Source organism: Ascaphus truei, chromosome 20 (assembly GCF_040206685.1).
Source record: "Ascaphus truei isolate aAscTru1 chromosome 20, aAscTru1.hap1, whole genome shotgun sequence".
Classification (NCBI taxonomy): Eukaryota; Metazoa; Chordata; class Amphibia; order Anura; family Ascaphidae; genus Ascaphus; species Ascaphus truei.
The window spans coordinates 28,541,205-28,554,648 of NC_134502.1; the positions used below are offsets into that span (position 1 = coordinate 28,541,205).

Here is a 13,444-nt window from a genome sequence, read left to right on the forward strand (position 1 = left end):
ATGTGGCACCTCGTTCTCTCCTACCTCACTCCTGCCTCTCGTTCTGACAGCCTGGGGTGCAAACTGCTGGGCTCGGGTCTCACTGGTGTCTACAAGCATGGAGATGTCTTAATAGGGGCAGTAATTCCCTTACATCTTGATAAAGAGTATCCTGAAATCCTTTTCAAAGAGACCCCCCCATGGGGAGCCTGTAAATTGTAAGGTTTACAATGTCTTCAGTCTCTCTCTCTCTCTCTCTGTTTCACTCCCCCTCTCTTCTTTACACACTTTCTGCTCTCTCCACACCCTTTCATTTATTTTCTGTATATAATGACTACCTCTACCCCTCTAAATCTCCTGCTCTTGCTCTCTCTCATTTCTCCATCTGTCTGTTTGACTCTTGACTAATTTTATTTCACACTTTCTCACCATCGCTATCATTCTTTCTCCTTCTGTCTCTACATCATTCACTATACTACTTCCCCCTCCCCTGTCTCTGCTCTTTCACGACCTCCCTTTTCGTTTATTATCACTTTATCTCTTTCTCCATATAAATATCTTTCTTCCCCCCTTTATCCACCTCTCTCTCATCCTTTCTTTTTCTCTTCTTCTCACCCTCCCTCTCTCTGTTTCATCTTTCCATCCTTCTATTTCTCACTCAGTCTCATTCTAACTCTCTCTCTCCACCCACTCTCTGTTTCCCTTACTCCCACATCTGCCTATCTGTTTGTCTGTCTCGCCACCACTCTTTCTCCTTATCCTCACTCTCTCTTTCCCTACTTCCAATGTATTTAACTCCCCCGCCCATTTCTCTATAGGCCGGGCGTCAAATGACATAATTGATTTCCCTTTTCTGCACCCCAGATTCAGTTTAAGGGTCTTCCAGCAGTTTCAGGCCATGAGGTTCGCCATGGAGGAGATCGACAGAAGACCTGACCTCCTCCCCAACCTCACAATGGGCTTTCAAATCTATGACTCTTGTTGCATACTGCACTGGGAGCTGGATGGGACTCTGAATATTCTAACGGGTCAGAACCAGGTTATCCCCAATTTCTCTTGCCGGGAAAAGCCACCTCTGACTGCCATCATTGGACACTCAACCTCCACCCTTTCCATTCTCATGGCTCATATCCTAGGTCTATACAGATCCCCACAGGTAAGGATCAGTGATAGCTGTCCAGAGTGCTGAACCTCTTATCACTCTGTTCTCTTTCCAACAACAACTCAACATTTAACTCCTTCCACCATTCAACAGAATTAGTAATTGCTCTTCACAGATTTATCCCATTGACTCCAATCAATGCCTAGTAGAATGGATGTATATGGTTGTTAAAAAGGTTAATACAATGTATACATTTTTACATTTATCTCAATTTTTTTTAAATATGATGTCTCAGAAAAAAGCAATATGTTAATATTTAGTAATAACTATACTAATATTGACATTGTCAGTGAACCAGCTGTACATGATCAAACTCACATTTATCACCTTAGATCAGTCACTACTCAACCAGCTCCCTCCTGAGTGACAGGACAACATTTCCTTCCTTCTTCAGGACTGTCCCCAGTGATGCCTTCCAATCCCAAGGACTGGCTAAGCTGGTGTTACATTTTGGCTGGACTTGGGTTGGGTTGGTGGCTGTGGGGAATAACTATGGACAACAGGGCATCCAGGTCATTAAGCAGGAGATCCTGAAGTTCGGAGCTTGCGTGGCCTTCATTGAATATATCATCACAAACCATCTTTATAAAAATGCCCCCCACCTCACCAGGGTCATCAGAGAGTCAACGGCCAAGGCTATTCTGTTCTTCACCCAGGATATTGACATGATCCCACTTCTGGATGAGATGCTGAGGCAGAACGTGACTGGGAAGATTTTTGTGGCCAGTGAAGCTTGGTCCTCCTCAAACATATTATTAGTGTCCAAATATTTTACAATTCTCTCTGGCTCTATCGGTTTTGCTTTCCATAGCTCAAAAATGGCAGGGTTTAGAGGATATCTAAACAGCGTCAATCCTTTCAATACCCCGGGCGAAACCTGGTCTACAATATTCTGGGAAGAAGTTTTTGGATGCAGATTCAGGGACCAGAGAAACCTCACCGGCTCATGGGATAATCCTGCATCATTGTGTACGGGAAATGAGAAACTAGAGGGTATCCAGAACAAGTACACTGATGTGTCCAGCTTAAGAGGGTCCTACAACATCTACACAACCATTTACATCATAGCCACAGCTCTGCATGATCTGCAAACATGCCAGGAGGGGAGAGGACCATTTTATAATGGAAGTTGTGCAGATATTCAGAACTTCAAACCATGGCAGGTACGAATCTCTGGTAAATGTCTACATTATTTTATATGAAGGTTCACAAAGGCTCTGGTGGACTATTGGGGGGGGGGGTCATATATCAATGTGTCTTTGTAAAAATGGGGTTCAGCAATAAGGTATGTGAAAGTATATATTCTCTCCTCTTTGCATGTTCCCCCTAATATGATGTATCTAGTATTTGATGTTCATGTGATACCTCTTAAAACACATCAACCAACATTAATTTACATGTGTCCCCCAGCTGTATTAATACTGTATGTATTTTAACTCTTATTTCAGAAGACCCAAAGCCTGCAGTATAGTGTTCACAAGGCAACTCCTGCTATTTATTCTCACTGTCATGGGAGACCAGTACTTTTACCACTTGTAAACCCTCTGGGATCAATTCACAAAGCAAAAGAAGGTAGTGGAATAAAATGAGGTTTATTCTGGTGAGACCAGCAGACATTCAAATGGTTCTCAAAATACAAGAAATACACACTTAACTGGGGGGTCTGAGGGTGACACTAGACTAACTAGGTGCAGGGCGCCCGCTTCAGAAGGCTTACCCTGTCTGATCCTGGTCCAGAAACTTCACAGTACTTTCCTCCGGGAAGATACCAGTCTATATCTACTAACCGCCGCGAGCAAAGCGGAAAATAGAACTTGGCCGCAAAATGCAGCACTTAGTCTCAGCTTAGCCTTCTTCTCCGGCTAAAAATGAAGCCGGTTGCTCTTCTATATGCAACAGAGCAACTATGAAAAGCCCACCCGCGCCTCACCGACCTGAGGCTTATTCTATAGTAGGCATAGTACAAGAGATTCCAGGGAATGAACCCTGAAAAACTTTCTTTTGAACAGTTAACATTGTTGAATAAGGGTTTGGGTTTTGCTCCAGTTCAGGACTTTCATCTCTTCCAGACGGTTATTGACCTCCAAAAATTTACGCGGAAGTTAGTTTTTTTCTACCAGGGGCCGTTTGGATCATTTAAGAACTAATATTAACAGGGCTGGAACTGATCAATCAAACCTGGACTACTCTGCTCCCAAAACTCATGTTGACCTTGATGTTTTTCCTGTTCCTGATGTATTTACTAATAACTTTAATTTTCAGGAATATTGTACTATATCTGATTTAAATTCATTATTGGAACAACAAGGGGATCTTATCAATACATTCCCCCAGCCACTTTTTGGTCATCAGGTATCAGGTTTCAAGAGGAAATAAATGTTTTGCCCAAATTATAACAGAGGCCCGTTTATTACCACTTTCGAAAAGATTAGTGGAACGCAATTTAAAATTGTTAGCCCAGGGTTTATCGCAATCACATGTACATTCTAATAACTTGACTTACATTGAAACTATACAACTTGACTGTTTGAAGAAAATTCATGACATTGTCATAAGAAATGCAGACAAAGGGGGTGCCCTGGTGGTACTCTCTACTGAACAATATAGACGTGAGGCACTAAGGCCAGACTGAGTGATGTAACCAATTATCAACCTCTTAAGGGTGATCTTACTTCTAAATTTCTTGAAGTATTGACTGAACTCATTCAGTTGGGTAAAAATGTATGTGTAATTGATAATAAAGAATGTGACTTTCTGAACTGTCCACATCCCATGATACCGGTGTTCCACCATCTCCCGAAGATCCATAAATCGCTGGTTGACCCACCGGGTCGCCCTATATTTGCGAGCATTGGATCTTTGGGAGATGGGTTATCGCGGTATGTGGACAGTTTTTTGCAACCTTTAGTCTTCCATCTGCCCTCATTTATTAAGGACACGTCGGAACTCATTGTCGCTCTATGGGACGTAGTTTGGAAAAAGGATTACAGGTGGGTCACATTAGATGTGGTCTCCCTGTACTCCATTATACAGCATGAGCATGGTCTTTAAGCCATTCGTCACTTTTTGGATTTATCGGATATATCAGTCACTCATGGTGCTTTTCTTTTGGAATCTATCACTTTTCTATTAACACATAATTATTTCTTATTTGATTCACGTTTTTATTTACAACTATTAGGCACTGCAATGGGCACAAGTTTTGCACCATCATACGCTAATTTATTTATGGGTTTTTGGGAAGCACAATTTATAAATCATATTAATAATTTATTTCGCACTAATATTATTTTCTTTAAGAGATACATTGATGATCTCATAATGATATGGGAGGGTGAGGAATCTTAACTTGTTTCCTTTGTTAATACACTTAACCACAATAATTTTAATATTAAACTCACTTTTGAACATAATATTCATCATATAAACTATTTAGACCTACTCCTTTACATAGATAACGACATGACCATACAAACCGATATTTTCAGGAAACCTAATTCTAGAAATACCTTACTCAGTGCCCATAGTTGCCACCCACGTTCACTTATTAAAAGTATACATAAGGCCCAATTTATTAGACTTAAAAGGCTATGTTCAGACAGTGATACCTTTCTTCATCAGTCAATTGAAATGTCAGCTAGATTTAAAGCTAGAGGTTATACTAATGAGACTATACAAACAGCCTTTGAATATGCAGACTCTCTTGATAGGACCAAGCTTCTTTACAAGAAGAAACCCTGGAATAGAACAACTAAGTTTAATTCATGTGCGACTAATTAAAAAACGTGATCAAATACATCCATTGTCCAGACATTTCAGTCTGTGCCCTAAGGGAGGCATAGTATACTTCTCATACTCTGCAATAGAACATATACCCTGCCATCCGAGAGGTGGAGACAGGGTTAATAAATTAAATAAACAGGAAATGTTCTGGATCTATACACTGAACACTCTTCACCCTTCAGTAATCAATCTAGACTGGGAGCTTAAGCATTTTTTAACTGTTTTGTTCTCCCTATCATGAGGAGTGTTCAGGATATTGATCCATTACTATTTTATGAGATAATAACATTCTTAAGTAAGTAAGTATTTTGCACAATGTTCAGCTATCCTTTATCTATATTTTATATCTTATTTTGCATTTGTGTATATATTTAACAATTGATTCTAGTCAGCATCCATTAATAATATTTGTAAACAATTTTAATGTTATTACATAGACAAGGATTTATATTGGAACTGCTAGCCTTTGCTTATAGCCTTTTCTACAAGGGTTAATTTGGATTAATTATTATTTATTTCTTTTATGTATATATTTATATATACATTATAAGGTTTTTAGTGCCAATATTTTTCCAGACACCACAGAGTCTTTGTTTTTAAACCTTTTTCGTTTGTTTGTATAGTACTGTATGTATGTTTTATATAATATGTGTTCCTTATTTTGTTACACTGTGTTACATAGTATCCTATTGTAGCCCCGAACACTCCCTTTGAAAGCGTGCTGTTATTATTCATGCTGTGATTGGCTTCTGCCTTTGCAGCTACCTCACAGGTAAGAGCATACTCACGTGACAATTCTGTCCAATAGATTCACAGCACTGCCTACTTAGGGAGTAGCTGACGGGAAGGTTTGTACTCTTTGATAAAGTTCTTTCCATAGAACGAAACGCGTCAGGGTTTCACAGTCCCATGTGGATGTCTTTTTTCTTTTGATTTAATAAAAGCTTTTCATTTTTCATGCGCTTGGTTGGAGTTCTTCAGAGGAGCAGTGACCGCCGAGTTTCTTCCTTACTTGTTCTATAGTAGGTGTGGGCATGCGGCACGTGGCATGCGCGTTTAGTGGGCACTATTAAGGTTCGTGACTAACGTTAGGCCGCGCTATGATTGTCCGGCGGCTTGGCAAAATCGCGAAAATACATTTTCAATGTATTTTCACTGGTCTGCTGCGCCACCGCTCACAGCCGAGCTCGCGCTTGCCAAACTGTAGAAAGGGCTGGCAAACACAACCAATTATAAGTGCAAGCGCGCTCACTATAGTCTGAGACTAAGCCTGAAATCGTCTGGTCCTCTGATGGGCCAGTCCACTTACATAGACCTCGGGGTCCTATGCCCAACATGCAGAAAGGGTCTGGCGACCAACCAGAGAACTGATCGTAACTAAGCCAGCCAATCAGAATGGTGGATCGTCTGGCTGCTGATGTCAAGGGAGGGGGCATGTAGAACCGGCTCGAAAATCCGGGTGAACGGGAAATATGAATTGGCCAATGGGAATCGTGCCTACGAGCAGCGGCTTCCCCCAGCCAACCCATTGCCTCTCACTTCACTAGGTCTGACAGTCCAAGTGTCTCCCCTGTGGGAATCCCTTGTTCTCTGAACCCAGTTCTCTACCCTCCCCCGCTCACTGAACTGTTCCGACACCTCTGGACTTCCCTTTAATCTACGATCTCTATGCAGACATCTTGGCACATATGTGGATGCCCGGGGTGACTGTATAGAGATGAATACATACAGTATAAAACATAATACATCATTTTTTTAAACTTTAGCTCTTGGGGAACATTATACTCATGGGGGAAATGGGTCTGGGATACTTGTGGTCGAAAACCAGGATTCTGGGGGACACTGTGTAGCCATGGGTGTAATTCACCTTGTGGACCCGCAGATCCTGCCTGAACGTCTGGGAGATTTATGGGACTACCGGTAACTTTGTCCCTCCAATTCCTACACAAAAATGTAAACTTTGACCCAAATATCCCCCTTGAAACTCCACTCCCGAAATCCCATGTTTATTGTATAAGGGGAAAAGCCTGTGCACTGTGGGGCCTACCAACACCCGTCGGGACTACCCAGAGACCCCCGCTGGCCTGTGGTATTAATCGTGCTTGTAAAAATAAATAATGATTTTATGGGGGGGGCACAGGGGGTGGGTGGGTTGTGTATTGTTGTATATTAGATATTGTAATGTTTATTGGGGGCCTAAGAGGTGGGTAGTGGGGCTGTAGTGGGGCTGTATTGTGTATTTGTGTTTATTGTGGGTATGCGGGGGATGGTGAAGGGGATAGTAGCCTCAATAATGGGTGTTTAGGCCTTCTGTGTGGGTAGCAGGGGGGTGGTTAACCCCGTCATTACCTTAGCGGTATTAACTGCTAAGGTAATGAAGGGGTTAAGTCCACCCGCTACCCACCCGCAAGGCCTAAACACACACCAAGGGCCAAATACCACCTTCACTCACCCCCGCCACCCACAATAAGCATGGTACTGCTGGTTAACCCCTTCAATACCTTAGCGGTTAGCCGCTAAGGTAATGAAGCGGGCTGTAAATGCCTTTTTCCTGCATGGGATTCATGCCGGGGGTCTCCGGTGTTGGTATTAATGGGTATCAACTCCGGAGACCCCCAGCATCAATCCAATGCAGGACAAAGGCCTGATTTTTTTTAAGTCCCGTCTCGCCGCTCATCGCCGCGTCTCCCCACCTTTCTGCCAACTTTGTGGCGAGGCGATTTGGAGAGAAAATCTCCATTCTAGAGTGGCGTCCAGCTGCGATAAGCTGATCGGGGCTACTAGAATACAGCGAGTATGAAAAGCTGTTGATGAGCGGCGATAAGTGGCTTATCGCCGACGGTCAGCGTTTTTTTTTTCCAGGAAAAAAAACGGCGATTTTTGCTCTTATCGCCAGCTAATCAGGGCTTAGTGAACAGCAGTAGGCTTTTTTGGCGATAAGTTGGCGATAAGGGGTTATCTCTGCTTACAGCATGAGGCCTGTAACAGGGGAGTTATCCCTTTTCTGGGAATGTGCCTCTAATCCAGCAGTGTGGTGGTTAACTGCTGGTAGTCAATTAACATACACCACCTGCCTGATTAGATTGCTTAGAAAAGCCTGTCTTTTGAGACAGGAAGTGAGACTCATTAGCTCACACCTGAGCTGAACTAGGAGACAGAGCAGAGATTCCTTAGTCCACAACTGGGCTGAACCAAGGAAGGACAGATGTCTTGAGCGACAAGCTGACCACAAGACAAAGGGGACAAGATTCTAAACTTGGAGCCTGACATTGCCTGTGCACACAAGGGTGCAGTACCAAGAGAGCAGAGAAGCTTCCCCTACAGCAGCCCAGCTAACAGATAAGACTTTTCGTATAAGACTATTATCTATATCTATGTGTATTGATAAATGTCTCCATGATTTGGGGCTGGTAAATAGCTTAGCTAACCAACCCAGTCAGAGAGGGCTGAGCTACATGTGTAGATAGTCTCCAAAGCAGAGATAGGGTTTTTTGTTTGGCTTATTCTCTTATGTTGATTTTTGCTGTGTTTAAAGCGACAGGCACAATAAAGCCTTGTTTTAATTTCACCGTAAAACAGACTCCATTGTCTACCTCTGCACATGTCCTCCTACAAGGCCCTTTGTAGTATTATGAATAAATATTGATATAATACCGGGGGGGAGGGGGAAAGGCATTGGGATGACCCCTGTAACTAGCGCTTTACGTATCTTCAGGGTGTGGATAAGAGCATCTTATTCACACACAACAAACACAGACCCTCAGATGTACTCTGGGGTGGTTGAGATTCAATGCAGCTGTGAACACAAAGTTCTTAGCTCATTAACATTCCAGTGGGTGGGGTTGACGTTCCACAAAGTACAAGCAAATGTTAACCCTTAGCACGCTGGTCCTGTGAAGAGGGGAGCAGCTCTTGGCGAGCCCCATCAGGCTGTCTGCCTTTGGGGCAACGCAGATGTACACTGGGGTGGCTGACATTCAATGTACTGCTGCGGCTGAGTTTATTCGAGCATTTGCCCGTTCTCGGCCGCAGCAGTAACCTGGCGCGCGCCGGAGGGTGCCGGGCGCGCGCCGAAGCAGCGGAAGAGCGCCCTCCGATCGGGGCGCTATCCCTCCCGCTGCCGGGTCCGCCGGGTCCCCCGGAACCCCTTGCCGCCGTCCCCCACATCGCGGGACACCAGGGCTCCCTCGGGGAACCCTGGACGCACGTGCAGGGGGCGCAGGCACCCGATGACGCGTGACCGCGCATCGGTGATGCGCGGCACACTGAGGGAGTGCGGCTAGCACGCCGGGGCATCCCCCGGCTTGCGGTGCTAGCCGTGCTGCAATAAAGTGTGTCGGTAGTGTAGCTGTTATATCTCTGTGGTAAATAACTGAGTGATGTGAATGTTCCCTCATCTGGAGGTTACTTGGTTGAGTAGCACAGGGGTAAGGAAGGGCTGTTATATCTCGGTGGTTGAACCTGAGTGTATACAGATGTCTCCAGGAAGAAGTGGTAAAAGGGAATACACAGCCCTTGTTTGGGGCGGGGGAATAACAGATACTCAGGATTACAAACAAAACACAGAGTGGGAGCAAGGATAACAACACTTGATGTCCCAGTATATATCTATCATCCTGGTTGCTTGAGTGATTGAATTCTGTGTAGTAGACATTTTGAGTCCATAGAGGGAAAATAAATGAGGGATGATCCTTCTCCTCCCTGCAGATGTTACACTACATCCAGAACGTACGTGTGAAGATGAGCAATGGAAGAGAGGTCTTCTTTGATAGGAATGGGGACCCACCAGCGGTGTACGATATTGTGAACTGGCAGCTGGGTGCAGATGGTATGATGAGGCAGGTCACGGTGGGAAGCTATGATACCGCGGCCTCAGGTGGAAACACCTTTAATATAAATGCAAGTGCCGTGATGTGGGCATCAGGGAGAAGACAGGTATGAGGTGTCAAGGCTTTGAGTGTGAGTTCTGAGTATACAGATACTAAGGTTAACAGAGATGAGCATGTTATATATATCCAAACTGACAAGTAATTGAATTGGTGAATCTTGTTCCAATCCCAGTGTCAGTTCTACTTGTGACCTTGGGCAAGTCACCTTATCTAATACGAGCCATAAATTCGATTACAAGCTTGATGGGACAGGAACTGTTTGTGCCTGTAAAATTCTGTGTATAATGCTGCGTACATTGGTAGTGTTAAAAGAAAATTATTATTATTATTAGAAGGGATTTAAAGTTTACAATTACAGATGCAGCTGCCAGTTGTAGACTGCTTGCCAAGGACCATTTGTGACCATTTTGATGTAACTCGTGAGATGGTCCACAGCAGGCTGTAATGGCCCGTCAGATTAACACAGCATGAGTCCCTGCGTTTGAATTGGACTCACAGCCCGGCCGGATTCACACAGCTCGATTCTCATTCAAACGCAGAGACCCCTGCTGTGTTAATCCAAAGTCATTCGTTACTTTGATAAATAATGTACATCCCTTCTTTGTCAGTTGGACATAAATTATGGCTAATTGTTTTTTTTTGCTTCACGCCATAGAGGGATACAGTGTTAAAAGAGAAGGGACTTATGGACATTGAGTTCATCTTTCTTCTCACTGCATAACATTTTGTGACTTTTTGAACATGCATTGTCCCTCCAGGTTCCTCACTCAGTTTGCAGTCAAAGCTGCCTCCCTGGTTTCAGGAAGGTGTTGAGGAAAGGGGAGCCAGTCTGTTGTTTCCAATGTGTCCTATGTCCCCAAGGAGAGATCTCCAATCTTACCGGTGAGCAGATCGCAGAAGCACTGTCGACCAAGCCCGAAAAGTTAGGTGGTCAATAATTTTTAACTTTTATCTTTCAGACTCGGTTGATTGCTTTAAATGCCCATGGGATAAGTGGCCAAATTTCCAGAAAGACAGATGCCTCCCAAAGACCACTGAGTTCCTTTCATATGAAGAGCCCTTGGGAACCACCTTGGCTGCTATCAGTGTCTTTTCCTCCATTATCCCAGTTTCTGTCTTAGGACTTTTCATTTGTTACAAGACCACTCCAATTGTCAGAGCTAACAACTACTCTCTGAGTTGTCTTCTCCTTGTGTCTCTGTCCCTCTGCTTCCTCTGCGCTTTGGCTTTCATTGGTCACCCCTATCCTGAGAAATGTCTTCTGCGCCAGGCTTCTTTTGGCATGGTCTTTACCCTCTGTGTCTCTTGCATCCTCGCAAAAACCATAATGGTTGTCTTTGCCTTCATGGCCACCAAACCGGGAAGCATGTTGAGGAAATGGACCAGCCCTCGGGTGTCCTACACGATCATAGCTTTCTGCTCCTTCTTACAATTTCTTGTGTGTATCTCTTGGCTGGTCCTCTCTTCTCCCTTCCAAGAAAACAACATTCAAACCAAACCTGGAGTCATCATCGCTGAGTGTAACGAGGGCTCCCCCACTGCCTTCTGGTGCATGCTGGGATATCTCGGCCTCCTCGCCACCGTTAGCTTAATTGTTGCCTTCCTGGCCAGACGGCTCCCTGATAGCTTCAACGAGGCCAAGTTCATCACCTTCAGCATGCTGGCCTTCCTCAGCGTCTGGGTGTCCTATATTCCGGCCTCCCTCAGCGCCCGTGGCAAGTACACCGTGGCCATGGAGGTCTTCGCCATCCTGTCCTCCAGCTGGGCTCTGGTGGTCTGCATGTTTGTACCCAAATGTTTCATCATATTGTGCCGACCCAACATGAACTCAAGAGAACGTCTCATGGGAAAAGCTAAAGTTTTTAATTAAGAGATGAAAGAAAGAATAAATCTTAAGAACTTTTCAATATTTTACTTTATGTATAATTGTTCCTCAGTTATTATACTATATCTCGAACGTGACAAATTGAATAAAGGTTTATCGTTTTTAATATTTTCAATCCAATCTACACAACTCTTTGCAAAAGTACGTGTTCAAGACACAACATTCTTCCTTATAACTTCTCCAATTGCTCCATATAACCGATTCCTACATCTCCTCCTGTTGTTCAATATTTCGACTCCATATAGCTCTTCCTTATGCTCCTTATACTGTGGCCTTCTCTATAATCCCTCCGAATGCTCCAGAACACCTCTCTCCATACCTCTCTCTATAACTCCTATTGGTACAAATACCTGCTCCCTATAACTCCTCCTATTAAACCATATAACTCCTTGTATTGCTGTATTTAACCCTCCCTATAACCTCATATTGCTCCATATAACCCACCTGTATAACTCCCCTAATTGCTCCATAGTACCGCTCTCCATAACACCTCCTATTACTCCATGAGACAGCTCCAGATAAATGATCTTATTGCTCCATCTATCTGCTCAGTATAACGCGAGTTGCCGGAGGATCCTATTACGGGGAGGTACAGTCAGCGAAGGTTCCAGACGTCGGATCGGGCGAAGCACCTCCCTGGAGCATTGAATGGAGAACAGCTCATGCAACGCTATTTTTAATCGGAAATTTGTATCCTGTCCAGTACATGAAATCTGTTCCACTGAACGGGGGCTTTTTTCTCTGTTTTTCTTATCTAGGTTTCATTTAAGGATGTGGTTCTGTCCACGACCTGGTGGGCTCCAAGGACGATTACATTTTTTTGTGTGTGTTACAGTGAACATTTCAGCTATTGATGCTAAGTTTCTGGATTTTTTACTTTTTGCTCTTTTTCTATATTCCATTGGCATTGTAGTTCATTTTATTATATTATTATTATTATTGGCTACCTATAAGTTATTTGTACTGATAATAGTACTGGCCAGTATACAGTAGCATCTTCTAATATGTTCTAGGTATTGCTATCCACTCACAATAACTATAATAGATTCATGTACCTTAACACTGTACAAAATGCTTATATAGGGTTAATTTACTCTGTAATCCTTTTTGGTTTTACCTTGTCGCAGTCCGATATCTTTTCCATCTTGTTATATATATATATATATACATATACAGATGGGGGTCTCAGTTTCTGTCGGTTCAGCCTGGCGCTTCCCGCAGATGAAGCCAAGCCGTGCAGTGCACGTAAGGAGACGTAATGGCCCATCGGATTCACACCGCGGGGGGTCCCGGCGTTTGAATGTGACTCACGCTGTGTGAATCCTGCAGGGTTCCAGCTGTCTAAAAGAGACGCTCAGTCAGAGAGAGACTGAATCAGTCACTCTACCTGCGCGCCTCTAACAAGCGATCGCGGGGGGGGGTTTATTTTAATAACATAACATTGTATTGTATGTCTTTATTTATATAGCGCCATTAATGTACATAGCGCTTCACAGTAGTAATACATGTGGTAATCAAATAAATAACAGATAATATAAATAACAGGTCATGGGAATAAGTGCTTTAGACATAAAAGTAACATTAAGGAAGAGGAGTCCCTGCCCTGAGGAGCTTACAGTCTAATTGGTAGGTGGGGAGAACGTACAGAGACAGTAGGAGGGAGTTCTGGTAAGTGCTTCTGCAGGGGGCCAAGCTTTATGTATCGTGTGTTCAGAATATCCACATTGTAGCAGGTGGTCTCCAGAG

At 43.7% G+C, this 13,444-nt stretch overlaps 1 protein-coding gene across 1 annotated transcript; it reads left to right on the top strand.

Annotated features, from left to right (window-relative positions):
* Positions 1-11,683, top strand: LOC142471068 (extracellular calcium-sensing receptor-like). The gene is made up of 6 exons (XM_075577866.1): positions 1-146; positions 844-1,135; positions 1,474-2,304; positions 9,632-9,859; positions 10,572-10,695; positions 10,773-11,683. Exons 1-6 carry the CDS (start codon positions 1-3, stop codon positions 11,681-11,683), a joined length of 2,532 nt encoding a protein of 843 aa, XP_075433981.1.
* Positions 11,684-13,444: the final 1,761 nt, after the last annotated feature.